The 26,587-nt window shown below is 42.7% G+C and overlaps 2 protein-coding genes and 1 pseudogene across 2 annotated transcripts in view; 2 read left to right on the top strand and 1 right to left on the bottom strand.

The window, feature by feature from the left end:
- OBSCN (obscurin, cytoskeletal calmodulin and titin-interacting RhoGEF) overlaps positions 1 to 4,525 on the top strand; it is a 303,665-nt gene extending 299,140 nt beyond the window's left edge. Inside the window, 4 exon segments of the mRNA XM_078152436.1 lie at positions 138 to 361; positions 926 to 1,001; positions 1,242 to 1,391; positions 3,188 to 4,525. Of these exon segments, the coding sequence (XP_078008562.1) occupies positions 138 to 361; positions 926 to 1,001; positions 1,242 to 1,391; positions 3,188 to 3,365 (628 nt within the window). The 3' untranslated portion in view covers positions 3,366 to 4,525.
- Positions 4,526 to 11,713: 7,188 nt separating this feature from the next.
- LOC110217062 (UV excision repair protein RAD23 homolog B-like) lies at positions 11,714 to 13,022 on the top strand (annotated as a pseudogene).
- A 3,074-nt stretch (positions 13,023 to 16,096) lies between these two features.
- LOC110216945 (zinc finger protein 445-like) overlaps positions 16,097 to 26,587 on the bottom strand; it is a 53,718-nt gene continuing 43,227 nt past the window's right edge. Inside the window, exon 10 of the mRNA XM_078152434.1 lies at positions 16,097 to 25,642. Coding sequence (XP_078008560.1) covers positions 25,481 to 25,642 — 162 coding nt within the window. The 3' untranslated portion in view covers positions 16,097 to 25,480. The remainder of the gene's footprint in view (positions 25,643 to 26,587) is intronic.

Below are 26,587 nucleotides of genomic sequence, written 5' to 3'. Positions count from 1 at the left end.
TTATAGAAGAAGAAATTTAGTTCAAGGAAGGTTAAGTGAATTTCCCAAAGAGTGGCTACTAGCAGACTTACTGATATCTTAAAGCACTACAAAAATGTAACCAATTAACATTTGTTTCGTTGTGCCGACCATCCCAGGGCAACCTATTCCGAGATGGAAGTGAAGGACTATTTGTGGCAGATCCTCAGTGCCACTGAGTTCCTCCATGCCAACCACATCCTGCATTTAGACCTGAGGTCAGAAAACATGATTGTCACTGAGTACAACTTACTCAAGATCCTTGACTTTGGCAATGCGCAATTCTACACCCAAGACAAAGTCCTTCCCACCGAGAAGTTCAAAGACTACATTGAAACCATGGGTAAATGAGATGGAATGGGGGTTGATGTTTCAATAAAATGGAAAATAAAGTTTTCCTTTAGAACTCTTGTGCTTGCTGCAAGAGAAAATGTGAATTCCTCAGCTTGGCATTTGAAGTCTTCCCAATCCTTTTCCAGCCCATCTTCTCAGGCTTATTTCACATTATCCCCCTTTATATATGCCATAGTCTAGTCAACATGGCCCTACTTGCTGTTCGCCAAACTTGGCATCACATCTGCCACCACCGTGCTTTGAACAGTTCATTCCTCATGCCCCAAGCACAATCTTTTCTCATCTCTGCCTCTTCCAAACCCTGGCTTTCTTCAAGATTCAGCTCAGATGCCACATCCTATGAAAAGCCTTTTCTGATCCCCATCAAATATAATCCTGTATATATTCATCTGTTTACATGTTGTATCTCTCTGCCCCCCAAAAGAAAAAGCTTTTTGAAGGCAAGAACTGTTTTTTGTTTTATCTTTCTATCCCCATCACTTAGCATACTACAAGCATGGCTTTCATAAGTCTCTCCTTTCACTCCATTGCCCAATTTATGTTTATCCTTTAGCTCCTGAACTCTTGGAGGGCCACGGAGCCATCCCACAGACAGATGTGTGGGCCATCGGTGTGACTGCTTTCATCATGTGAGTTTGAGGGGGGGATTGGGGTGGAGTGACCTATGTCTTGGGATTGTGGGAGGGAATCACATTCAACCTGTCCTGGGTCTGAGCCTACCAAGGGGACCATGGGGAGAGAGACTGTGGAGGTTTCATAGAATCCCCCATATCTCTTGACCCAGCTTGTCTCTGGTATACCAGAAACCCAGATCTCCTTAGGGACAGGACACACCTACTTATGTTGGCTTTCTCCTCTCTCCTGGCCAGGTTGAGCGCTGAGTATCCTGTTAGCAACGAGGTGACCTGCGACCTACAGAAGGGCCTGAGAAAAGGGAAGATTAAGCTGAACCGATGCTATGCTGGCCTGTCCGGGGGGGCAGTATCCTTCCTCCAGAGCACTCTGTGTGCCAACCCGTGGTAAGGGACCTACTCACCCAGCACCTGGCTTCTTTTCCCCTTATGTCTCCCGAAGGAGATCACAGAGCCGACATCAGTGCAAAACCAGAAGCCCTACAATATAACTTATTCCTACTCATAAACAAATTAATTCAATTAAACCACAAACATTAATTTATACCTTCTGGATACAGAGACAACAGGCTCAGCCTTGGGAGAGATATACAGTTTAGATACGTCAGTCTGTGATGCAAACACAAAAAACCATAACTCGCAATCACAAAAGGAGTTCAGCAGAGAGGTACAAAATTGTATGTGAGGTCTACCTGACCAAGGGAATCAGGGAAGTCTTCCAGGAGGAGGTGGCATTTGAGCTGGGTTTTAGAGGTTGGTAGGAAAAAAAAAAGATTATGTCCCATTTAACATAAATCTTCCTCTCTGGCCTATTGTATATACTGAAAGAGTAAGAAAATAAAAGCAACTCAGATGGTCCAAGGCACAAGGAGAGATTCTCTCTCATCAACAGGAAAAGAAGTCACGAGAGGACATTCCAGGCAAAGTAGACAGGCTGAGCCAAGGCATGGAGGCAGGAGAACGCTCAATACTTTGCAGGGACCAGAGAGAAGTCTAGTTTGGCAGGCATCTCCACTAGTGTGTGGGTGAGGGAGACATCAGAGTGCCATGGGAAAGGCAACCAGCAAGGGAGTCAGAAGGCCCTGGTTCCAGCCTTGCCTCCAAATTGCTTTGTCACCCCTTTAACTTCCCCACCTCCAAAACGGAGAGGTTGAACCAAAGAAGGAAGTTCTCCAAGATTCCGTGTAGTTCTGACAACCTGTGAAATAAGACAGATCAATGCACACAGATGGTAGATGGTACCATTCCTAAGCTGTGGTCTCCTTGGTTCACCATCGAACCTCTAAATCTAAGGGCAGGGTCAAGAAGTAGCCATCTGAGCAGCTGAAGGTGGCAAGAGCCAACATATGATTGAAACCCCCCGCTGTGCCTAGGACTTGGAAGTTACATACTTGTGAATTCAATTCAACAACCATTAGTGAAGTACTCCCTAAATATGAGGTGCTACAAGGAACAGTAGGCACAGCCCCCACCCTAACTAGGATCCCTAGGAAGGGAGATAACACCCAGGAAAATAAGCATCATCATACAAGGTAGAATAGAATACAAAGAAGGGAGGCAAGCAAAGATCTACGAGAGGTCTGAGGATGGAGAGATCACTTTGAGTGAGTGGGATTCATCCTGAAAGAATTTTATTAAATGCCTACTACACGCCAAGCCTACTACATACCTACTACACACCTGCCCTCAAGAAACGTACATTCTACTGGATGAATAAGACTATTCCAGGGGATGTGCAGCTGCCACCTGAGACCTGACCTCCAATGACCTGGTAGTTGATCTCGCCCAACCTTTCCTAGAGGAAAACCTAGTGATATACAGTGCCAAGAACATTGTCTTTAGAGTGGAGGCCCAAAGTTCGAATCCTGATTCATTAGATCAAAAGCTCCTTCAGGGTAGGAACAGTCTTTTGCTTTTCTTTTGTTTTCCCGGTGCTTAGCACAGTACCTGGCACGTAGTAGGCACTTAATAAATTTTTATTGATTGATTCTGCTACATATTGTCTGTGCCATCTTGTGTAAGTTTTACTTGCCTATTCTGGGCCTTAATTTCCCCATATGTAAGATGAAGAGGCTGGACCTCTAAAGTCATATATTAAACTATGATCCAGGGAAGAGAAAGGACTTGAAGAACAAAGAGGATTTGGAAATCCGGAGTCTGAACCTTTACGTTTTACGTTTCAGGGGAAGACCCTGTGTATCCAGTTGTCTTCAGTGTCCCTGGCTGACCAAAGAGGGCTTGGAACATACCCAGCAAATGTCAGTGACTTTTTCTACCAACCGGCTAAGGACTTTTATGAAGGAGCGGGAAAAGAAGCGAGCCCTGCTCTACAAGAAACACAACCTTGCCATTCTCCACTGAGTTGTCCCAGAGAGCACCCCTGTATATTTGATCCCATTCATCGCAGTGAGGATTCCTGCCTCTGACTTGTAAACGTGGAGACTTGGAGTATGGTAGAGCAGAGGATGTTGTTTTGAGTGAATAGTTTAATGTGGGGATTGGTTGCTGTTACAAACTTGTGAGTCTCTACAACGCTAAATCTACACAGAACTTTGTCCCATTCCTGCTCTTGGGTCACCAGTGCATCAGGCAAGGACTCTGAGCTCTGGGTTGGGTCCTCTATCCAACCTTTCCCCAAACTGGTCTGTCCAACCTGCAATGACTTTTGTCCTGAAGAGGCAAGTCAGCAATGGCTCCAGTACACAAATCTTAGTTAATGTCCCTTGGAAGAGTTGGATTAGAAAGAGTGAGTGGAGATGAAATCAGACAAAAATGCTATTTATTTCAGGAGAAATTGGTTGTGGAAATGAGATTGCTTTGTGTCTTCTAGACCACTGGGTCTTGACCCAGTTACCTTAAAGGAAAAGCTGGGACTCTGCAGGCAGCCATTTAGATCCTAGAGCAAGGTGGTACCCATGGGCAGACCCTCTCCTGCTTCAGGTTAGGGCCTCCTTATGGTCAATCCTTTCATTTTCTGTGGTTTTATTTAGAATTTCAACCAGCTCTTCAATGTCAACATTAGTCTCCAGGAAATCAGAGGAGCCTAGAGCCTTGCCAATTTATTATATATAAAATAAGTACCTTTTGTGTGCAAAGTCCCTTGTTTGGCCCTAGAGGGAGATACAGAGTTTAGATAAGATGTAGTCCCAGCCCCTCCTGGAGCTCACAAATATAGTAAGGGGATAAGACACATACCCAAATAACTATACTTTTTCAGTGTTTCATGAAAAATACATCAGAGAGGTGCAAACCAAGTACCAAGGAGAAGGTCATTACAGAGACTTAACAATCTTTCTTTGTACTCTTTGGTTGAGGGCACCAAGCTGGGAAAAGTGGGAGGGGGCCCAAGTTGGAATAGGGAGCTAAGTGATCTTCCCCTGAGGGGTGAAGGGGAGACCCAATTAGCCTCCTGCAGAAAAGTCTTGGTTCTTCATGTTTTCCCAAGGCTCTCCCCTTGAAGTTTCTCCTGGCTGCCAAGATGTTTTGTTATAGTAAATAAAGGACTCTGTCAAAGTGATAAATCATGGCTTTATCTGTGGTCTCAAACTCTAATTGTGTGTGTGTGTGTGTGTGTGTGTGTGTGTGTGTGTGTGTGTGTACACTACTATTATTCTTGCTTTTCTTCTAACACATCATTTACAGGATTAAAAGGCTGCCATACTATGACTTAGGGGACAATACAGGACTAGGCAGCTGAAGGACCACTAGCTTAAGATTCCAGTTTTAGGTGATTTGATTTTGTGACTCTTTCTTATACTCCAACTTTGGAAATTGAACATAAGAAAGTAGGAAAAGACATTATCCATAGGCTTTGGAGTTTTAGAGCTGGAAAGGGAATGTCTTGACTGTTCCCTTCATCTTATAAAATAGGGAAACCAAGACTCAGAGAAAGGAAGGAAGTTGCCTATCTGTGGAAGGGGAAATGAATGTGGAGATGAATGTGGAAATTATCAAAATCATATCTGTAATATCTATGTCAGTCAAAAAGATGTATGTAATGATTACACTAATCATTTAGATTTATTGGAGCTTCCCTACTTTCCAGCGGACCATGACTTGGAAGCTGAGGCTGCAGCCAAAGTGATCAATCAGTAGTCTTGACATGCCAACAATCTCCCATCCTTGTAACCACCAAGTGAACAGAATCAAGTGCCCAGCTATGCTAACCCTGGTTCTCGGCCCCGCTGAACAACTTGATGGCCCTAACAACTTGGAGATTTTACTCAAAACCCAATAATGTCTGTGATGAGGTCCAGCCATTTGTAGTTTTTATGCTTAAAAACCCTACCCTGGCCATAAGCAGGTGAGCTCCACTTCTAAGGAAGGAGGATTTTGCTTGCAAGCTGTTTCCCTCACTTTGAAATTAAACTTCTGTTTAATTCCTCTCTTGTCTCTAGCCTGCTCTGTTTGACCCTGGCCATCCACAGGTTAGAGGCCAGTTTAGTCCAGTTGACATTAAATTGGTATCAGAAGTGGGATTGGACAGGGACAGAACAGGGCTAGTGGACTTTCTGGTACCAGCAGGAGCAGACCAGGCACCACCAGAGATTTCTTTGGAGTCCGACCCCCTCCTTGTCTGGCGAGTCCCCTGCCCTTCTACCTGCTCCAGTTCCCAAACTCTCACCTTGGTTGAGCTCCACATTCTTTGTAGAGAAAATGGGAACCTCTGGTGACCCAATTCTTCTTGGATCACTTTGGTAAGCATATCCTTTCTTAAACAGCACACCTCAATTGGTCCCTCTGTGTGACTGTTGTTTCTTAAACTGCAAGCCTCTGTAACTGTGTGCTTCTGCTAAACTGATAGAGTTAGGACTGTAACTTCATGCTTCCTTAAAATTGTGACCAAAATTGTCTTTGTGAAATGCTTATATTTGTCACTTAGGTGGTGTTTAAGTGGTGTCATTATCTTCGTGAAAATTTTGAATCCAGGACAAGCATGCCCTGAAGCTAGGTATGGGACTGGAGGTTTAACAAGTCTACCACTGGGGGCAGCTAGGTGGCTCAGTGGATAGAGCACCGGACCTGAGTTCAAATCCGGCTTCAGACCAAACACTTGACACTAGCTGTGTGACCCTGGGCAAGTCACTTAACCTCAATTGCCTAAAAACAAAACAAACAAGAAAAAGTCTACCCCCCCGACAGACATATGCCTTTTAATCATATAAGAAATATGCCCTGACCATCCCTCATATTGCCAGGCTTGGATGGATTTCACTAAAGATGACCCAAAGGTGACCCAAAATTCTCCTGGCCCCATTGGGGTAGTTTTGATAAGACCAAATTAGAGTATTTGAGACCCCAAAAAATGATGAATAAGGAAACTCAGCCTCTTGAAAGGGATAGTTTCAAGAAATGTACTTGGAGGCAAAAAGAGGGAGAGCATAAATCAGAATGGGTGTCAATGAGGGAACAGATTAGAATGTTGGAAAAATCTCTCCCCAGCGGCCCATAACCAAAAATATATCCACCCTTACCAAAAAACTCTGCCCATTCCCCAGTTTCTATGTTTCCTTTCAAGGTTCAGTCCAAAGTTGTCCTGGGCCTCACAAGGATACTGGCTTACTCACAGCATATGGTTTCAATCCGTGGCAGCATGGGGAACTCCAAACTACCGCTAAGTAGAATCCCAACCCCAGGGAGGATCCCACAGGCTTTGCCCAGCAGCTCTGACTCGCTCTATATTCATACAGACCAGGGTAGTTGAATTTTTATTAACTCATGGTTCCCCTGGTCAGGAAAAGAGAAACTAAAAACTGGTGCCAAAAAGCTGGCTCGAAAGAGCCAGAGGAGGATCTTGGGACTCAGAGGGTCAAAGTCAGGAGCATTACCCACTTGCCTAATTATAAGTGACAAGTTCCTTGAAGCCATCTATACGCTTTGCAGTCCTTTGATTTAACAAAGGTCAGAGATACCAAGCAGGACCCCAGGAAATCTGTCTACCAGTTTCAAGACAGGTTCACTCAAGCTTTTGATGCCAACCCATGGTCTCCAGCTCGATGACACAGTGGGACAAATTCAATTTCTATGCTACTTTGTTAATAATCTCCACCCATCCATCTCTAAACAAATTAAGCTATTTCTACTTGGCAACATTCTGACATAGGGTTCCTCCTCAATTCCTCAGCACAGCTGTCTGCCACCCCTGTGGAGGAGGAAGAAATCAGTAAGAAAACTTAAAGATGCTAAAAAGAAAATTTCTTCTTGCAATTCCCCTGCAATTACAACAACCTACCTCTCCCTGTGTCCCTTCTGCACCCTCTGAAAGGGAAAGTACTTTCCCTTTTATTAACAAGAACCATAAGCTAGGTATCTGTTATTACTGTAAAAAAAAAAAAAAGCCCAGGCATTGGAAGACAGAGTGTAGAATGAAGGCTAGTGTAGATGCTGAAAGGAAAGTACCCCAGACAGTATGGAGGGACCCCCTCAAGCCCAATTATTCAGCATGATATGACTCTGGGGAGTGGTAACACAAGGAAGGGGCCATTCAGACCGTGTCGGTGATTCCCATGACTCCTGTTGCGGATGTCTCATTGCTCAAACAAGAGTAAGAGATGTCTGCCTTGTTGACACTGGTGCCATACTTTCAGCTTTAAAGCCCTCTGCCTTCCCCACTCCCCTCCCCAGAGTCACAAGTCTATCTCAGTTGTTTGCTAACAAGACTGCTGGAGCCCTGTCTCTGAGACTCTTCCCCTTTTGATTGGAGGAATTAATGCCTTTCACCCTTTTGTCCTAGTCCCTGATGCCCCTAGTTATTTACTAGGGCACAACTTGCTCCATAAATTTCTGACCACCATTTCTTTTGATCTCAAATGGACTCCTTCCTTGTGCCTCTTGTCTCTGGCAACCTGCCCCTTGTCCCCATTCCCTTAGGACCTAAAGCTTAGGTCTTTTTCCCTTAACCCCTATTGACTATACAACTCTTGATCAAATCCCCTCCAGTTTATGGGCTTTAAATGCTGCTGATATCAACTCAGTCAGTAGTGCCCCACCTATTATTGTACAGTTGGACCCATCTCTTACCTCCAATATGTTAATACCCACTTAGCATTGAGGTTGTTGAAGGACTTTGGCCCCTTATCAATGCCTACTTGTCCAAAGGCCTTCTGTACTTTCCCTGCGAACATGCCCATCTTTCCAGTCTGGAAGTCTAGTGGACCAACTCATTTATGATCTTTGAGTGGTTAATGCTATTGTGATACCCCCAAGTACCTGTCATCCCAAACCCTCACACTCTGCTTAACCTTGCCCCTCCTTGGGCTTCATAGTGGTCAACCTCTCTGGTGCCTTTTTCTCAATCCCCATTGCTCCTAAAAGCCAGTTCATTTTTGCCTTTACTTGGGAGGGACGTCAATATACCAGGACCTCCCAGGTCCTGAAACAAGACCTTTCCTCATTAGATTTTAAGGATTCTGATCTCCTTCAGTATGTTGATGACCTCCTCCTCTGTTCCCCCCTCACATGTTTCTGTTTAAGACTCTGTACACCTTTGAGTGTAATGTCCCTATGAAGACTTTTCAGTGTAACCAAAGTTTGGGATAAGACTATCCTAAATCTGGTAATAAGTTCAGGAGGAAGGATAGGGTTAAGTATAGATTTCTGTAAGTTCTTTTTTTTCTCATGCCATATCAGTAGTTAAAGTCTGAAACCTCCCCCCTGCACTTTGTTGTTACATTTGTAAGCTATATTTCTGTCATGGTGACCTGGCTACACAGCATAGCGTCTAGCTTGACTGCACATTTTTAATTGCTTCTTTGACATTATCTCAGCAAACTAAGAAATATAGAGATGTGTACTATTTCCTTTGTTCTACGGTAGAGTTTCGAGTTTGAGATTGTGAGCCGAGTAACAGACATCTGGTGGGAGGGGACTTTACCCATTAAGGCTATTTAAATCTGGTTCTTTGTTTCTGTGTCTGTTGCCTTTCATCAGAGTATACTGGTGGAGGGACACCCAAATCTTGAGATTTGAAATAATAATAATAAATTCACTTTCTGTTTCTCCTTGGATACCTCTGTGTGTTTTTTCATTTGAGTGGCATCCCACACACCTTCTTAATGGTTTAGCATCAAGGTTTAAGGCCTCTTGGAATAAACTCCAGTTTCCTCTTCCCTCTGTAAAATTTCTGGGACATCCCTTCTCTGCCTCTAAGTCTCTGTCTTGCCTCATCCCACCTTAAGGCTATCATTCAGTTTTCCTGTGCCTCACACTAAGCACCAGGTTGTGCTTTCCTTGGTCTGGCAGGCTATTACTGTTTCTGGATCTCTGCTTTTTCATGTGCTGCCCACACCCTTTATGGCCTTCTAAAAGACCCTGTACCCTGATGCTCAGAATTCCTTTGAATCTTTGACGTTGACCCTCTCACACTCACCAATTTTAGGTCTCCCCAACTATTCTCTCCCATTTGACCTGTTCAATTGGTATACTGATGTAAAAACATGGTGAAAATTTTCACCCCATGGGATACTATAGTAAGATGATGGACAACGTAGCCAAGGGCAGTGGTGGCCACATCTATCCTTGTCTCTGCCACTGAGGACATTTGTCTTGATTCCATTGATGCCACATGTTTCACATGCCATCGAAATGCTTAATTCACACCATACCTAGCATTTGTCCTCCAGCATGCAGATAAAGTAACTTTGTTATCCAGACCTAACTTGCCCATCAAACATGTAAGTACACTCAGCCCTGCCACAAGACTACCCGAGGTAGAAAACAATGATGAGACTTTAGACCATGACTGTATAATCTCTTCGGACATCTTGCTTTCCCTTCGGTAGGACCTGAAAGCAACCCCCTGAGAAAAAGCAGACTTTGACTTTGAGCAGCACCAATGGATCCTGCCTCAGAAATGAGAAAGGAGACCTAGTTGCTGGGTATGGTATAACTACCACCACAGAAGTGGTTTAAGTTTCATCACTACCCAATCGATGCCCATTCAGACAACGAGCTGAACTCAAGGCAGTAGCAAGAGTCTATGAATTAGGAAAAAAGGGAAAAGATAAACATCAACACTGATAGCCAGTATGCATTTGCCCTGGCATGATTTTGGAATGCTTCAGAAACTTAGGGGCTTCCTCACCTTTTCAGGTCAGCCTATCCAATCAGAAACAAGAATCCCAACAATTTGATTGTTTGTTGCTCCCCCAAGCCATGGCAATAATTAAAATTTCAGGGCACAGCTGAGAAAACAGCTCCGGGGACAGTGGAAAAGACTTAGCTGACCAAGCAGCATTAACTCCCCACGTCCCAGCACTATCACTTTGCCCCAAAGGCATGTCTTAACCTCTTAGCCTAACAAAAGAAGAAATAGCTGCAGCCCAGAAAAGCATGCTTATTACAAATCAAGAAGAACTCCAAAAGAAGAGATATAGCTTCGATAAGACCTGTGGGACTATGGGTCGGCCCAAACAGACTTGTAGTACTCCCTAAGAACTTATCCCTCCCCATGATGGAACACCACTCAATCAGCCACTGGGGACCTGACAATCTAGTAGAACTCTCCCGAAAATACTGATGCTACCACACCTTAGGAGATGTGCTCCACCTGCCCCAGGCACAATGCATCCAAGCTTCTAAAACCTGTTCGAGGGAGTTTCCTCTCCCAGATGCACTCTGAAACTTGGCAGATTGATTTCATCCAATTGTCACCTGTCTATGGTGTATGTTCTTCCAGTAGGTAGAAATGTTCCCCTGTCATTCTGCCACAGCCTCTGGGGTAGCAAAAATCCTCTTGGAAAAGATCATTCCATTGAGGGGTGATGGGGGTGGGGCCCAAGCTAAGATCTTCACCCCTTGCCCCAAAGGGAATCTGACTCCCACTTGTCTACAGACCCCAGCTCCTCATCTCCCTTTGAAAGCCTTAGCCTTACCTTTTAATCTTATTCAGATGCGCCTTTGCCCCTCAAACTAAAAGAATCTGGCTCCCTTTTGTCAATAGGCCCCAGAAAGGCCTCACTCTGGTCTCAAAGGGTTCCTTATCAACTCCCCTTATCTCCCTTTGAAAGTCCTAGCCCCACCCTTTGATCTTGTGCAGATGCCTTTCAAACTTCTGCCTTCCTGTTCCCTCCATTAGCTATTCCCATTGTCTATTCAATCTCTCAGACCTCCCCAATTTGAATTCTTACCTAGACCCTTTTCCCAGCCCCTCTGGCCACCCAAAGTATTTAAGTATCCACCTTGACCCCCATTCAGATGCTGAGAACCTCATGCTTAAAAGGCTGAGACTTTCTCATGCCCGCTTGTCCTCACAGGCGTTACCTGGCCTACATGATTTATCACTAATAAACTTTTCCTCTGGCTTGAAGAAGATTTGAGTTGAACTCATTCAGGCAGGGCCTGGTACCATGATTTTGGGGTTGCAGCACCCCAAAAGTCCTAGACCTCTTCAAGGGGGAAGGGGGATGTCAAAGCTAGTCATGATGGTGGTGACCACGCCCTGATGAACTAGCAGATTCACTCCCTGCCTCCCAGACTTCCCCGCTGACCCTGAGAAGGCAATCGAGGCAGACCATGCTGGGGAGGGGGAGTGGGGAAGCGACAGTGGGAATGGCAGCGGCCCAGGCCCGGGGGAGAAGCCACCCCTCAGGGGGAATGTGACCAACCCCACCAGCCACCTCGACCTCCCTCCCAGCCAGCCAGAGAGCTTGACCGAGCCCACAGCAAGCCCACAGCAACCGTGGCTAGGGGAAGGGGGGGGTCAGTGCACCATGCAGATCACTCTGAAGACCCTCCAGCAATAGACCTTCAAGATCAACATCAGCCTTGAGGAGACGGTTAAGGCACTGAAAGAGAAGATTAAATCTGAAAAGGGAAAGGATGCCTTTCCAGTAGCAGGCCAAAAATTAATTTATGCAGGCAAAATCCTCCGTGATGATACTGCTCTCAAAGAGTACGAAATTGATGAGAAGAACGTGGCAGTTATGGTGACAAAACCCAAAGCAGTAACTACTTCAACACCATCACACTCAACAGTCAGGTCCTGCTACCACTACTACAGTTAGTTCATCGACAGCAGCGTCCGTGGCTCAAGCCCCAACTCCTTCCCCTGCCTTGGCTCCCACCCCTACACCTACCTCTGTCCCTCCAACACCAGCTGCAGCAGCTTGTGAACCTGTACCTACTAGTGCTCCTAAGGAAGAGAAACCAGCAGAGAAGCCGGCAGAAGATCCTACTGGTATTAGCCCAACATCATCTGACAGTACCCTGGGCGATTCTTCTCAATCAAACCCTTCTGAAGATGTAACAAGTGCACTTGTGACAGGCCAATCCCGTGAAAATATGGTGACTGAGATCATGTCAATGGGCTATGAGCGAGAGCAAGTAATTGCAGCACTGAGAGCCAGTTTCAACAACCCTGATAGAGCAGTGGAATGTCTTTTAATGGGTATCCCAGGAGATAGAGTCGGGCTGTGGTGGATCCCACCTCCCCACCCACACCCTTCGCAGTCTTCAGGAGTGGCAGTAGCTGAAGCCACAACAGCACAACTACTACTACTACTACTACTACTACTATACTACTACTACTACTACTACTACTACTACTACTACTACTACTACTACTACTACTACTACTACTACTACTACTACTACTACTACTACTACTACTTCTGGAGGACATCCACTTGAATTTTTACAGAACCAGCCTCAGTTCCAGCAGATGAGAGAAATTATTCAACAGAATCCTTCCCTTTTGCCAACCTTGTTACAGCAAACGGGAGAAAATCCACAGGTATTGCAGCAAATCAGCCAACATCAAGAGCATTTTGTTCAAATGCTAAACGAACCAGTTCAGGAATCTGGTGGCCAGTCTGAGAGGTGGGGGTGGCAGTGGAGGAACAGCTGAAGCTGGAAGCGGTCACATGAACTACATTCAAGTAACACCTCAGCAAAAAGAAGCTATAGAAAGGGTAAAGGCATTAGGTTTCCCTGAAGGACTTGTGATACAGGCCTGCTTGTGAGAAGAATGAAAATGTGGCTGCCGATTTTCTTCTACAGCAGAACTTTGACGACGATTGAAAGGGATTTTTTTTTTAATCTCATACTTCACACCAGCGCATTACGCTAACTTTGTTCACTGGATTGTCTGGGATGATTTGGGCTCGTATCCATAATACATGGTAGATGGTTGGGGGTGGGGTGGAAGGGGATATAGGAAATAGGGCAGGAATAAATACAGTGCATGTCTGCTTTAAATTAGCAGATGTAGAAAATCCACACAATGTAAAATACTATACAACCAAAAATCTACTTTTGCAGGTATTTAGTTCCTTCTATAAAAACCGCGGGTAATTTTTCCTAGGTTTTCACTCTTTTTAGTGTACTAGATCCAGAAATTTAGTGTAATGCCCTGCTTCTTGTTTCTTTGGACTTAACATTAGTTTTGGAGAAGAGCCTTTGCTACCTAGAATCTACAATCTCTATTTCACAGCAACACTGGATAATGGCTTTGTGAAATTCAAAAGATTTTTGGAGCGACTGTAAACATAAATGCCAAATTATAGGTGGTTATTTTTGCTGCTTCAAATATCTATGAAATTAGTGTAAGAAAGACCATTCTTTCATGTTAATTGCTGGGGGGCAGGGAGAAATCCTTTCTGACGAAAATCGTTACTGCTATTTTAAAATTCCTTGATCATTGAAGGTGAGACCCCTTCTAACATGATTTAAGAAGCTGTACATATACAGGCAAAGTTATTTTCCTGTTGATTTTTTTTCTTTTGGTGAAAAAATGGTAGAAATCTAATTACAGTTTACTTCAACGTTATATTGCAGTAAAAGTTTTAAAATAACCATTACATGTTTGCTTTTGATGTATCCCATTGTGAACTGAGCACTTTTGGGGCCAATGGAGAAATGTAGCATTCACTTTCCCTTCTCTCTCCCCTCCCCTCAGTTCTAACTGCTACCTTTTTTTACTGATTAAAAAGCTGATCCAGTATAAAACTGAAGGAAATATTTTAAAACTAGTTTTCTGATGCTTGTGCACTTTTCCCCTTTCTCATACAGGAGTATACGGCCAACTCAAGCCACTGGCATTGCAATGCTTTCTTAAAAAAAAAAAAAGTACGTATGTAGAACTGTCTCCAGCAACTTTTCTTCCATTACAACAAAAAGGGCAAAACCTATTGGAAGGGCTGGGAAATGGAAGCTGGTAAGATATGAAACTGGAAAATAGACAAACAATCAAGGTAACTCATGGCATATTAAAAGGAAAATCTTAATAGCAGTGTTGGCTTTCTTTTGTTTTGTTTTACCCTTTTTATTTCCCTTTGTAAATCTTGGTAATTGATCCTAAGAGAGGGCAGCCATCTACACTCTTGTTTCTCAAAGATATTTTGGCCTAACATCAACTTTAACTATTTAAAAAACTGATTTTGAATTTATTTTGACTCTGTGATGCTGAGTAGGAAGATGAAGTTTGCACAGATTTTCCCCTGAAGTAATCTCTTGCAATATCCTTAGCACAGCTTGATGATGATGCTTTTTTGAGCTTCTATGTCATGAACTCGTCACCTTCTGTCTCCCATGAAAATAAACAAGACTGATTAAAAAAAAAAAAGATCATTCCATTGTGGGTGTTCCTAAAGAGATATATAGTGATAGGGGCACCCATTTCACAGGAGCTTTATTTGCTAAACTGCTTTCATCCTGGCCAATCATTCAGCATCTCCATTGTGCCTACTGTCCCCAGTTACCAGGAATGGTTGAAAGAGTCAATGGGATCCTTAAAATCTCACTTGATAATTTCTCTGAGGAAGTGGGTATCCCTTGGCCCAAGGCCCTTCCTTCAGCCTGTTAGGCCTCAGATCTAGACCATTCAGTTCCCACAAACTCAGTCTTTATGAGATATGCCACTACAGCCATGGGTGGGAAGCATTGCAGCCAAAGGCTCCCTCCTACAATACTGTACTGGGTTGGCCCAAAAAGTCTCAGGAACTCACCAATTTGTCTCACAATCCCATTCCTTAGGGATTTCAACTGAAACTCAGCCCCTGATCCAGTCCCGTGACTGGGTTTACTGGAAACACCATCTCCAAAAACACTCCTTGGAGCCACAGTGGAAAGGTCCTTTCAATATCTTGTTTGCCGCCACCACCACCACCAACTTCCAGGGAGTGGAGTCCTGGATCCAAGAGGGCAACATCACCCACCTGGCCTGCAGAATCCACTGGTGACCTGACCTTGAAAATAAAATGAGGTCCAAAGCAGCCGACATCTAAAGCAGACAGCTGCTCCCAAGATGTCCGGGCCAAGAAACAGACAATAGCAGATGCAGATCACTAACCCGAGAAGCCAGCCATGAGCTGAGGTTTGCATTTACTCATCCTACAGACTAAGCCTTTTCTTTCTCCTTGTTACTATCCTCTTAGTGCACCTTAGTAATCATGAAGCTTGTGGAAGTGGTAGCTTCTGGCTTCTCATCTTGACGGGTTCCTTTCTTCCATTTTTCATGTTGTTTTTATCTCAAACCTATATGGCTTGTCATTTTCATCTTGATGATTCTAGATCCCTCACTCTGGTCCATAGGTGTAGGCATCTCATTAAACCATCCTCTCAAGAGCCCAATTCAAAGCTGTCTCCTCAGTGGAAGACTTCACTCTATTGTACTGTCCAACGCACTTGGTGATTTTGCATTTCTGCAGGTTAGATCATAAGTCAAAACAAAGGCCATTTATCCAAACAGCATCAAGGCTCAACACTAAGTTTATCCAGTTCATCAGTATGAAAGAGTAGATAAAAGCTATACATTTAGGTCTTATTTAGTATGAATAATAAAGTCTGTTAAGTGTGGCATTATTTGAATTTGTACTATTCTGTCAGAATTATTTTTAAACTATGGTCATTGGTTCCAGGTCAAAGTAAATATGAAAAAATTTCTTAAATAAGTTTTTATCCTTTTATTAGCATAACACCAAAGGATAAGACAGATTCAAGTTTACTACAAAGTAGTAAAGAAATCAAAAATTTAAAAATAACCACAAAATATCATACCACAATATCATACTACGCTGATATGATAAAAAAATGTCAAATTTATTGTCATTTAAAATATTTTAGCAGCATCACAACAGAAACTAAGGAAACAAAGGTTCAAATTTCTAAGCAAATCTGTTTATTACCAAAGCTAGCAGTTGCATAACAAATCGGGCCCAAGGTCCCTCAGTAGACACAAATACCATTTGACAGTCAACAAAGCTTTCATATAGTCAATGAGGAATCAATCAACTTACACAATCTTGAGTAACATGGGTGTTCTCTCTTTCTGATTGGCCAAAGTTTTACAAATCTTGTGGTTACTTTAAGAATATCTTGGTATATTCTGTGGTTATTACAAAAACGTACCACAAGATAGAATATCCAGGTGGCCTTTTAAGTTCGTGTTGAGAAATAAGTTAAATGTACTTATCTAGAAAGTGATTTGTAGCAAAAGCTCCTGTTGTCTGTTAATGTCACAATAGCATGGTTTGAATTATTAAAGATATGAATATGCTGTAATACTTAAAGGAAGAAGAAATTCCCAGACTGACATTAACTAAAGTACACTGGAATAACTATTATATTGAACTATTTTATTTATTCAAAGTGTTTCTGTGTTAATAGCTTTCAAATTCAATTCAGTTCATTTATGAGAACATTTATAAAGAACTACTATGTGCATGGCACCACGCTAGGTGCTTAGGATACAAAGAGGAAAATTTTTTAAAATCCTAAAAAAAAAAAGATATACAGAATATCTTGTGGTATTTCCCAGAACATTTTGTGGTCAAGTTCTACCATTACTTCTCAGAACATTTTATGCAAGTCATACTACGTAATTTCCCTGAAATTACTGATCATCATTTCAATTTCCCCATAATCATATGATTTATAGCAAAGCAAAGCCTAGCTCACAAAATGGAAGAAAGACAATCACAAAATAGAGTTCGTTTTGGATTCTACAGCAACATGGAATGTAATGTCTTTTCTTTCTTAAAGAATAAGAGTGTAAATGTAGGGGCAGCTAGGTGGCACGGTGGATAGAGCTCTGGCCTTGGAGTCATGAGGACCTGAGTTCAAATGTGATCTCAGACACATGACACTTACTAGCTGTATGACCTTAGGCAAGTCACTTAACCCTGACTGCCTCACCAAAAAAAAAAAAAAGTAAATGCAATATTGTTGTCCTTGAAATACATTTTAACAACTGAGCCAAAATAACTTGAAACTCAGTCTTCACATTATGGGATGACTGACTTTGATAGACTTGGCTATTCTCAGCAATGCAAGAATCTAAGAGTACTCCAAAAGACTCACGATGGAAACTGCTACCCACATCCAGAGAAAGAACTTTGGAGTCTGAATGCAGATGGAAGCATACTATTTGCTCTTCTTTTCCTTTGTTGTTTTGTTTTATTGCTTCATTCTCATGATTCTTCCCATTAGTTCTAAATGTTCTTTACATCATGACTAATGGGAAAATATGCTTAACATGAATGTATACGTACAGCCTATATCAGATCGTATGCTGTCTTAGGCGGGAGAGGTAGGGGAAGATGTGAAAGTGGGAGAAAATTTAAAACTCAAAATCTTATGGAAGTGAAAATTAAAAATAAATTAATTTTCAAAAGAAAAAATCAGTCTTCAAAAACAATTTTAGTCACCAGCAAACCAAAAGCAATAGCCTCTCAGTGCTCAAAGATTTCACGACTGATAAGTAAGTATTGGTTCTAATTTAAAATCCCCTTCTACGTTACTTTTATGCCAATAAAAGTTGTAGGCAATCCTTAGACACTTTAAATCCTGGTTGAGATTTTTCTTTCTTAGAAATATAAATTCTCAATCCGGTCTCAGACCAGACACTTGACACTTACTAGTTATGTGACCCTGGGCAAGTCACTTAACCCCACTGCCTCGCAAAAAAAAAAAAAGAAAGAAAAGAAAAGAAAAGGAAAGGAAAAAAAAGAAAGCAAAGAAAAAAGAAACATAAATTCTGCAAGACATCCTTTTCCAGAAAAAAGTCTGTTTCATGACCATTAAATATTTGTTGATAAGTATATCTGCCTCTTAAAATTATTTTCTTCATAGCAATCAATATTTGCAATTAAAATTTCATTACCCACTTCATTTCCATTTTCTTTTTACTGCTTTAAATAAACCTAAGGTTTTTGTTTGAATGGATGTTCTTCTAAGAGGAATAGATTTTTTCATCACAACTAGAAGATTCTCCATTTCTATCACTGTAACGCTTCTATATAGTTGTTTGCAACCACAAAAAGCTGAAGCAACTTTGCCTTTTTCTTCCACTTTGCCTTTGTATTTTCTAATATTCCATATTGTAGATTCAAACATTCTGACATCTCATGGTATTTTATAGTTACACTGACAATGTTCATGCTGTTCAATAACATCATATTTTTGTTCTAAGGTATTAACAAGCCTCAAGTATTCTTCCTTTTGCCTATTTTGCTAAAGGATTTTTTTAAAAAACAACTTTGATGCCATGGTACATAGCAGCACATCACACACATAACACCTACAGATAAACGCATGCAGATTAAAGACTGTTAAAAACCTCAACTAGCCCAAAGGTGTAGCATTAATTAAATTTTGACTCATGTTAGCTGTAACTTGGTATCATTTCATAATTCATACTAAATCAAATTTCACATTACTCAAACTCCCATTAATTATGATCTAGCTAGAGATAATCTATGGCCCAGGGGGCAAGTTCTTTGTCTCCATCACCTGCTCAGTCACTTTTCTGAGCTTTTCTCAAACAACTATAACATTCAAAGTTCACACACTCTTAACAAGCTTAGAATTGGACATTCCAAGTCTGGAAAGGGCAAAAATCTGAAAGGGGCTTTGCTACCACTCTCTTAAACACAGGGTTAGAATTAGAAAAGATCTCAGAGGTCATCTAGTCCAATACCCTCATTTTACAGAAGAGGAAATCCAGGTCCAGAAAGACAGATAGGTGAAAAGAGGCAAAGCACAGATTTGAATGCAGGAAGTCCATTAACTCCAAATCCAGCCTTCTATTCACTTTACCATGCTGCCTTCCAAGTTATTAATATTATTATTACCTCTCATCTGAATTACTCAAATAATCTCCTAACTGGTCTCCCTACTTCTGGTCTCTCTCCCACATTATAGCTATAAACCAAGTTACTCATCCTAATTCATAGGCTTCACCATGTCCCTCTTCTGATAAAAAACATTTTTGAATGGTTCCTGAGTGACTACAGAATAAAGTTCAATTTCCTCACCCTGGCATTCAAGGACCCACTTCATTATGTGGCACCCACCTACCTTTCCAGCCTTCTTTCTTACTATTTCCCTATATGTGTGCTCTGTTTCACTTCAACTGGATCCTGTTCAATGTGCTTTGTATTTCCTTGTCTTATGCCTTAGTTGGAGTTGTTCTCTCTAAAATGACTTCTTCAGGGTCAGCTAGGTGGCACAGCGGATGGAGCACCGGCCCTGGATTCAGGAAGACCTGAGTTTAAATCCGGCCTCAGACATATAACACTTACTAGCTGCATGACCCTGGGCAAGTCACTTAACCCCATTGCCTAGCTAAAAAAATAAAATAAAATAAAATTACTTCTTTACCATCCCTCTCTCTGTCTTGGCCTGTTGAAATCTTTCCTGTTCTTCAAGACCTAGCTCAAATGTTATCTCCTCTATAAAGCCTTCCTTAATTTTCCATTTTGGGTATGATTTCTCTGCCTCTATACACCCACAGTACCTTTTCAATACTTCTCCTATGAAACTATTTAAACTCTGCTTCCTTTTATGCTTATCTGTATATCTGTTTTGTTTCCCTCCTTGCACCTTTAGGGAAAGCACTGTTTTATTATGTTTTATTTATATTTGTCTCCATCAAGGAGTCCTGCCCAGGGCCTTGCATGTATGGGTGCTCAATAAATGGGTCACTCAAAAAGAGTGACTGAATGAAGGTTGGTGATGGGTAACCAAGATGGCCCCACCTACTCGTGTGTGTGTGTGTGTGTGTGTGTGTGTGTGTGTGTGTGTAAAAAGTTCCAGTGGTTCCCATTTAGATGTCCCAACCTCTATAGTACAAATACGACAATTTTAACCCAATACACAAATTCCAAATATGACCTTGGGGATGGGAGAAAGCACATTATATTGAGGCTTTGTGGCACAATGGAAAAAATATTTGCTCTCCCTTTAGAGATTTAGGTTTAAACCTTGCTCTGATATCTACTATTCACATCACCTTGGGGAAGAAGCTTAATCTCTCTGGGCCTCAGTTTCCTAATCTGTGAAAAATGAAGGGGCTGGACTAGAGGGCCTCTGAGAACTTTTCTAACTAGGTTTATGATGCTATGAAAGTCCATCCCACTGAACCCTTCAAAAGTAGAGTTGACTCACTGAATGAAATTGGAATTTTAAAAAATATAGTATCAAACCTCCTGGTAACTTTGTTGCTCTGATAAAGATCTCAAAAATCTCCCCTTCCTTCTGCCATTTTCAGTCAGGTACTCCCAGCAAACTCAAGGGACTTTCCTTTGTTCCCTCTGGAATGCCTGCTCCATAATTAACACATTTCTCTTCCTATTAAACCTCTTCCTATCTTTCTCCTTCCATATCTGGCTCCTTCCCGATGACATGAATCCTAATTACCCTTCCAGTACCGGCATATTTTCTCTCACACCCCCTAACTCACTGGTCAAAGTTGGGGAGTCCAAAAACTCCTTGCCCTCCAGTGTTACTTCCAGACTCTCCCTCCACCACTAAACAACCTATACTCCTTTGAGGTTTAAGCTATATACATTTATCACCTAATTTAGATTCTAATGGCTGTTATCTACAGAACCCTCCTCCTCCAGGATACTTTCCTTCCTTCCTTAATGAGATCAGTGCTTCGCTCATGCTCTTCCTGCCCTCATACTAGGGGACGTGTGTGTGTGTGTGTGTGTGTGTGTGTGTGTGTGTGTGTGTGTGTGTGTGAGAGAGAGAGAGAGAGAGAGAGAGAGAGAGAGAGAGAGAGAGAGAAAGGGTATGCACATTTTGATAGCCCTTTGGGCATAGTTCCAAATTGCTCTCCAGAATGGCTGGATCAATTTACAACTCCACCAACAATGCATTAGTGTTCCAATTTTCCTACACCTTCTCCAACATGTATCATTTTCCTGTTTTGTCATGTTGGCCAATCTGATAGGTTTGATGTGGTACCTCAGAGTTGTTTTGATTTGCATTTCTCTAATCAATAGTGATTTAGAGCATTTTTTCATATGACTATAGATGGCTTTAATTTTTCATCTGAGAACTGTCTGTTCATATCCTTTGACCATTTATCAATTGGGGAATGGCTTGTATTCTTATAAATTTGACTTAATTCTCTATATATTTTAGAAATGAGGCCCTTATCAAAGAAACTGGCTGTAAAAATTCTTTCCCAATTTTCTATCTTCCTTCTAATCTTAGCTACATTGGCTTTGTTTGTACAAAAACTTTTCAATTTAATGCAATCAAAATTATCCATTTTGTTTTTCGTAATGTTCTCTGTCTCCTGTTTGGTCATGAATTCTTCTGTTCTCCACAGATCTGATAGGTAAACTATTCCTTGCTCTCCCAGTTTGCTTATAGTATCAGCCTTTATATCTAAATCATGAACCCATTTTGACTTTATTTTGGTATATGGTGTGAGATTTTGGTCTATGCCTAGTTTCTGCCATACTCTTTTCCAGTTTTCCCAGAAATGTTTTTTCAGAGAGTGGGTTCTTATCCCAGAAGCTGGGGTCTTTGGGTTTATCACATAATAGGTTACTATAGTCATTGACTACTGTGTCTTGCATATTTAACCTATTCCACTGATCCACCACTCTATTTCTCAGCCAGTACCAAGCAGTTTTGATGATTACTGCAGAAAGACCTTAATTTAGAAAAGCCAAGATCACCCACTGCATCCTGGGCTATTGCCAGTCGTCTTGACCTTTGCCTTGCCACTGGACTCCAGTGACTCCAGAGGAGAGAGAGAGGGAGGCTGACGACTTTGCACAGCCCTGCCTCACTCAAATCCAATTCACGAGCAAGTCAAGACATCACCTCATGATGTCATTGGTCCTCTTTGAGAATAAAGGACATCATTTCAAACACCTTCCTCCACTATCTCCTCCTTCACTGGGGTCTCAAATGATGAGGCAGCCCTTCTTCCTGCCAAGGTCGCTCCTTCTATAGGCACCCCTGATTCCATCCTGTCTCATCTTCTCCAGCAGATCACCTTCAATATCACCTCTACTCTCGTCTTTGCTTTCTCCCTATCTACTGGACACTTCCCAGCTGCCTACAATGACTGTGTCTTCCCCATCCTTAACAATTCCTCATGATCCTACCATTCCCATAACATCATCCCATATTTCTCTTCCCCTTCACAACTAAACTCCTAACCACTTACACTCAGTGCTTACACTTCTTCACTCTCTTCTAACTGCTCAGCAGTCTGCCTTTCGACCGCATCATTCAACAAGAACTGTCCTCTTCCAAGATACCAGTGATCTAATGACCATCTGTAGTGGTCTTTTCTCAGTCCTCATCCTCCTTGACCTCTTGGCAGCCTTCGACGATGTCAATCACCATCTCCTGCAGGACATTCTCTCCTCTCTAGGGCGGTGACACTGATTTCTCCTAATTCTTCTCCTATCTGCCTGACACCTCATTCTCAGTTTCCTTTGCTGGTTTCCCATCCATGCCACGCCTTCTAACTGTGGGTGTCCTCAAAGATCTGTCCTGAGCCCCCTCCTCTTCTTAGCCTATACTATCTCACTTGGTGATCTTTTTCTGTGCAGATGATTCCAACTTCTCTCTGCTAAGCTACAGGCATACACCTCTAACTGCCTCTTGAACATCTAGAACTGAATTGTGCTGGAGCCAGCTCATACTGGCTTCAGGAGCCAACTGTTAAATTTTCAGTGTGAGAATTTATAACTCAAAAATCAGCAAAAGTTACAAATCAGAGCTAAACATTTGCCAGCACATCTCTACCTATATGTACCTCAAACCCAATATTGTTTTCCCCAAGAAACCTCCCTTCTGAATTTCTCTTTGACTGTCCATGTACAACTATCCTCCTAGTCACCGAGGCCCATAAGCTCTGTACCATCCCCAGCTCCTCCAACCCCACAGATCTAAGCTTTGACCAAATTTTGTCATTTCTACCTTCACAACAACTCTCACATACATCCCCTTCTCTCCACTCATACAGCCATGTGTCTAATTCAGACCCTCGTCACCTCTCACCTAAACTACTAAGAATGCCTTCTAACTGGTCTCCCTGCCTCAAATATCTCATTTGTTGTTTTGTAGATTAGTGACATCTGACTCTTTGTAATCTCATTGTTTTGTTTTGGTTTTTTTGGCAAGGATACCAGAGTGGTTTACCATTTCCTAAGCAATCTCATTTTACAGATGAGGAAACTGAGGCAAACAAGGTTCAATGACTTGACCAGGGTCACACAGCTAGTAAGTGTCTGAAGCCAGATTTAACTCAGATTCTCCTTACTCCATGGCAAGCACTCTGTCCACTGTGATGCCAAGGTGACTTTTCTAAAGAGCAGGTATAATCATGTCAATCCACTGCTCCTTAAGCTCCAGCGGCTCCTTATGGCCTCCAGCATCAAAACCAAAGTCTTCTATTTGGCATTTAAAGTTCTTTATAACCAGGCCCTCTCTGCTTCCAGTTACACTGGCCTACTTCTTGCACTTCAAACTACAGAAATGGAAGATAGGGTCATTTCTACAATACTTTTAAGGCTTGATGGAAAGAATGGTATTGTAGAGATCTGGCCTTGTGTGAGAAACATTAACAGTTTGGTTTCCACAGGTTTGATAGAAACACAGGACAGGGGGAAATTAGGTTACTGACTAATTGATTTATTGGTTTATTGATTTACTGGCTTACTGTTTTTATTGTTTTATTAATTTATTGGTTTACACAAAATGTGCAGACAGAAGAGATTGGTTTTGACAGATTCTATAGAAATAATAGATACTGTAAACACAGATGGCACAAGGAACGTGCAGGAAGGCTGGGACAAGTTGGGGGTTAAAACCAAGAAATCCTATATAACTGTTTTCTCTACTTCTGTATGTGTGTGTGAATTCCATGAAGGAATCTGCACACCTGTTTCTCACGAGAATTGTCAAATAAAGGTATCTCTTCTTTCACTCCAAAAATTGTGATTTCATAATTACCCAGTTAACTCTTGTTTGGGGAATTCGCTGAGTCCAGTCTTGGACTGAGTTCCAAATTGAGTCTGGGGCTTTTATAACACTTGGAACCAGGAAGACCTGGGTTCAAGTGCTGCTAGCTTTTATACAGCTCTTCAAGCCTTGCAAAGCCCTTCACCAATGTAATCTCATCTGATGATCACAACAACCCTGGGAGGTAGGTGCTGTTATCATCCCCATTCTACAGTTAAGGAAACTGAGGCAAGGCCACATGGCTAGGATCTAAGGAAGGACTTTGTGAGAGATGTTGACCTGAAAGTCTGGTTAAAGAAGGCAAACAAGTTAGGTGATACATGATTATATAGTTTATTCCCTTTTAGCTAGTGAATCATGTCAACATGGAAGCCAGAACGAGATTCTGACTCCGAGATTAAGTAAAATGAGAGAGGTTTTATAGAGTTTAGAGTGATCAGACTCAGGATGTTTGTGTTACAAAAAATGCAGCCTCCATATGCTTGTTTAACATACAGCATGGGAAAGGAATTTTCTTAACTGAGTAGGTTGTAAATACAATAAAACAGGAGAATGTCAAAGTGTCAACTGAAACACAAGATAATAAAAGCTCCATTATTCAAGAAAGTGTCTGGTCCCTGACATCCTGGGCTAAGTGATAACGAACAGGAAGAATGCTGGTCAGCTCCACCTGGTCCAGGAATTTGCTGACACAGGAAGGGGTGTTTTTAGTTCACTCAGAGAGAAAAAGATTATTTCAGGTTTTTGGCCCTTATTGGGGCTCAATTGATCTTAAATGATTATCAGAGATGATCTCTCAGAAATGAAGCCTCCTCCAAAGGGTCAATAGTTCTTGTTACTAATCCTTGTATTGTTTTCAAAACCCTCCCCCGTTCAGACCCTGTTTTTTTAAGCAAGCAAAAATAACTGCCCTACCCCCAACCTGAAGTGCTTGCTCTTACAAAATTTCCCACCTTTCCTTGTCTCCAGGCAAGTCTGTGAAACTGTTTTTGTTCTCTGTTGCTGGGCAGATTTCCGGGAATAGATTGTGCCCTCAAGGCTTGAACCAATGAGCTGAGAGGAAGGGGGTTAGGGAAGGGGAGTTGCGGTTAGGGGTCTATATAATCTTTCTTTGCTGAGCACACCCTTGCACTCTTCCACCAGTGCCATTTCAGGCGGATGGAGGGTGCCCTTTCTGGAGAGAGCTGATAAAGAAATTTTTCTCTTTGCTATATCTGAGTCTCCAGAATTTATTGGTGAGGGTCTTCACGTCCCACACAACTTTAGCTTAGTTCTTGGTGACTCCAGATCCGGTACTTTACCCACTTGGCCATCCGGCTGCTGCAGAACTCTGGGCTCTCCAGGCAAATCTTTAAAGCTGTAAGTTTCAGAGAAGCCACCACAAGCCGGTCCTGGTGGAAGGAGCTCCGCCATCTGACAACTTCCTGCAACAGAGAGCACAGAGTCAGTCCCGGACCCTTTAAGGTTAACAAAATTATTTCCTTCCACCTCCTTTGCCCCACCCTTCCCTGCCCCGCCCCGCCCCTCCAGAGCATTCAAACCAGGCCTACATTCCCGTATAAGTGGGGAGGAGGTTCCCTCACACCACACACCCCTCTGCAGAGGCCGCCCCACACTGGTGCAGTGTCCTGCACCTGGGGGTCTCCTGAGCTGAAGCTCTCAGGGAGTGGACAGACCGAGCCAGGAAGGGAGGCGACCCTGGCAGCAGGGAATAATGGCTGATGACCGCCAGCGAAATGGGAGGATGAGATCCGGGGGTCTCTGAACTCCTTTCCTGCCCTTCCCGCATCTGGCATGGGGTGGGGGTGGGGGCAATCTTTGAATCACCACAGCCCGCTGCGCTTCGAATCCCAACTCTATGCCACCATGACCTTGGGGGAGTCACTTCCTCTTCAGCCTTGGTTTTCTGTTTCCAAGAAAGCCTCAAAGTGCCATATAAATGAAGGATAAATCACGGAGCAGTGGATTCCGGAATATCTCTCTGCAGTTCTTCATTGCCTTCAGAATGATCTCCCAAGATGAGTATTTAGAGCTGTCCACAACCAACTTCAGCCCCTTGGCACATTCGGCATGGAGCCAAGCTCCATGCTTAGATAGCCCCTTCTCTTCACCCCTGCCTTCTGGAAGCCTAGAAGTAGTACCTCCTACTCTACTCCACAGCATTCGGCGGGGGGGTCAGGGGATAGCTCAGGCAAGTCCCTGCTTTACTCTGCCATCTTGGCTCCGCTCTTAAATCCGATCTGAGTTCTTGATTTTTTGAAAGAGGCTGTCTGGACCGATACCTTCTACACAGCCCGCTCCTGGCACCTTTACGGCCACGGCCACAGCCCCTACCATCCCCGCCACCACGCCCCCCTGCCCCCACTCCT

The sequence above is a fragment of the Phascolarctos cinereus genome, unplaced genomic scaffold (genome assembly GCF_003287225.1).
Source record: "Phascolarctos cinereus isolate Bilbo 61053 unplaced genomic scaffold, phaCin_HiC Scaffold_4;HRSCAF=312, whole genome shotgun sequence".
Taxonomy (NCBI): Eukaryota; Metazoa; Chordata; class Mammalia; order Diprotodontia; family Phascolarctidae; genus Phascolarctos; species Phascolarctos cinereus.
The sequence above is the reverse complement of the archived record's forward strand: the minus strand, read 5'-3'. Positions and strand labels throughout refer to the sequence as shown.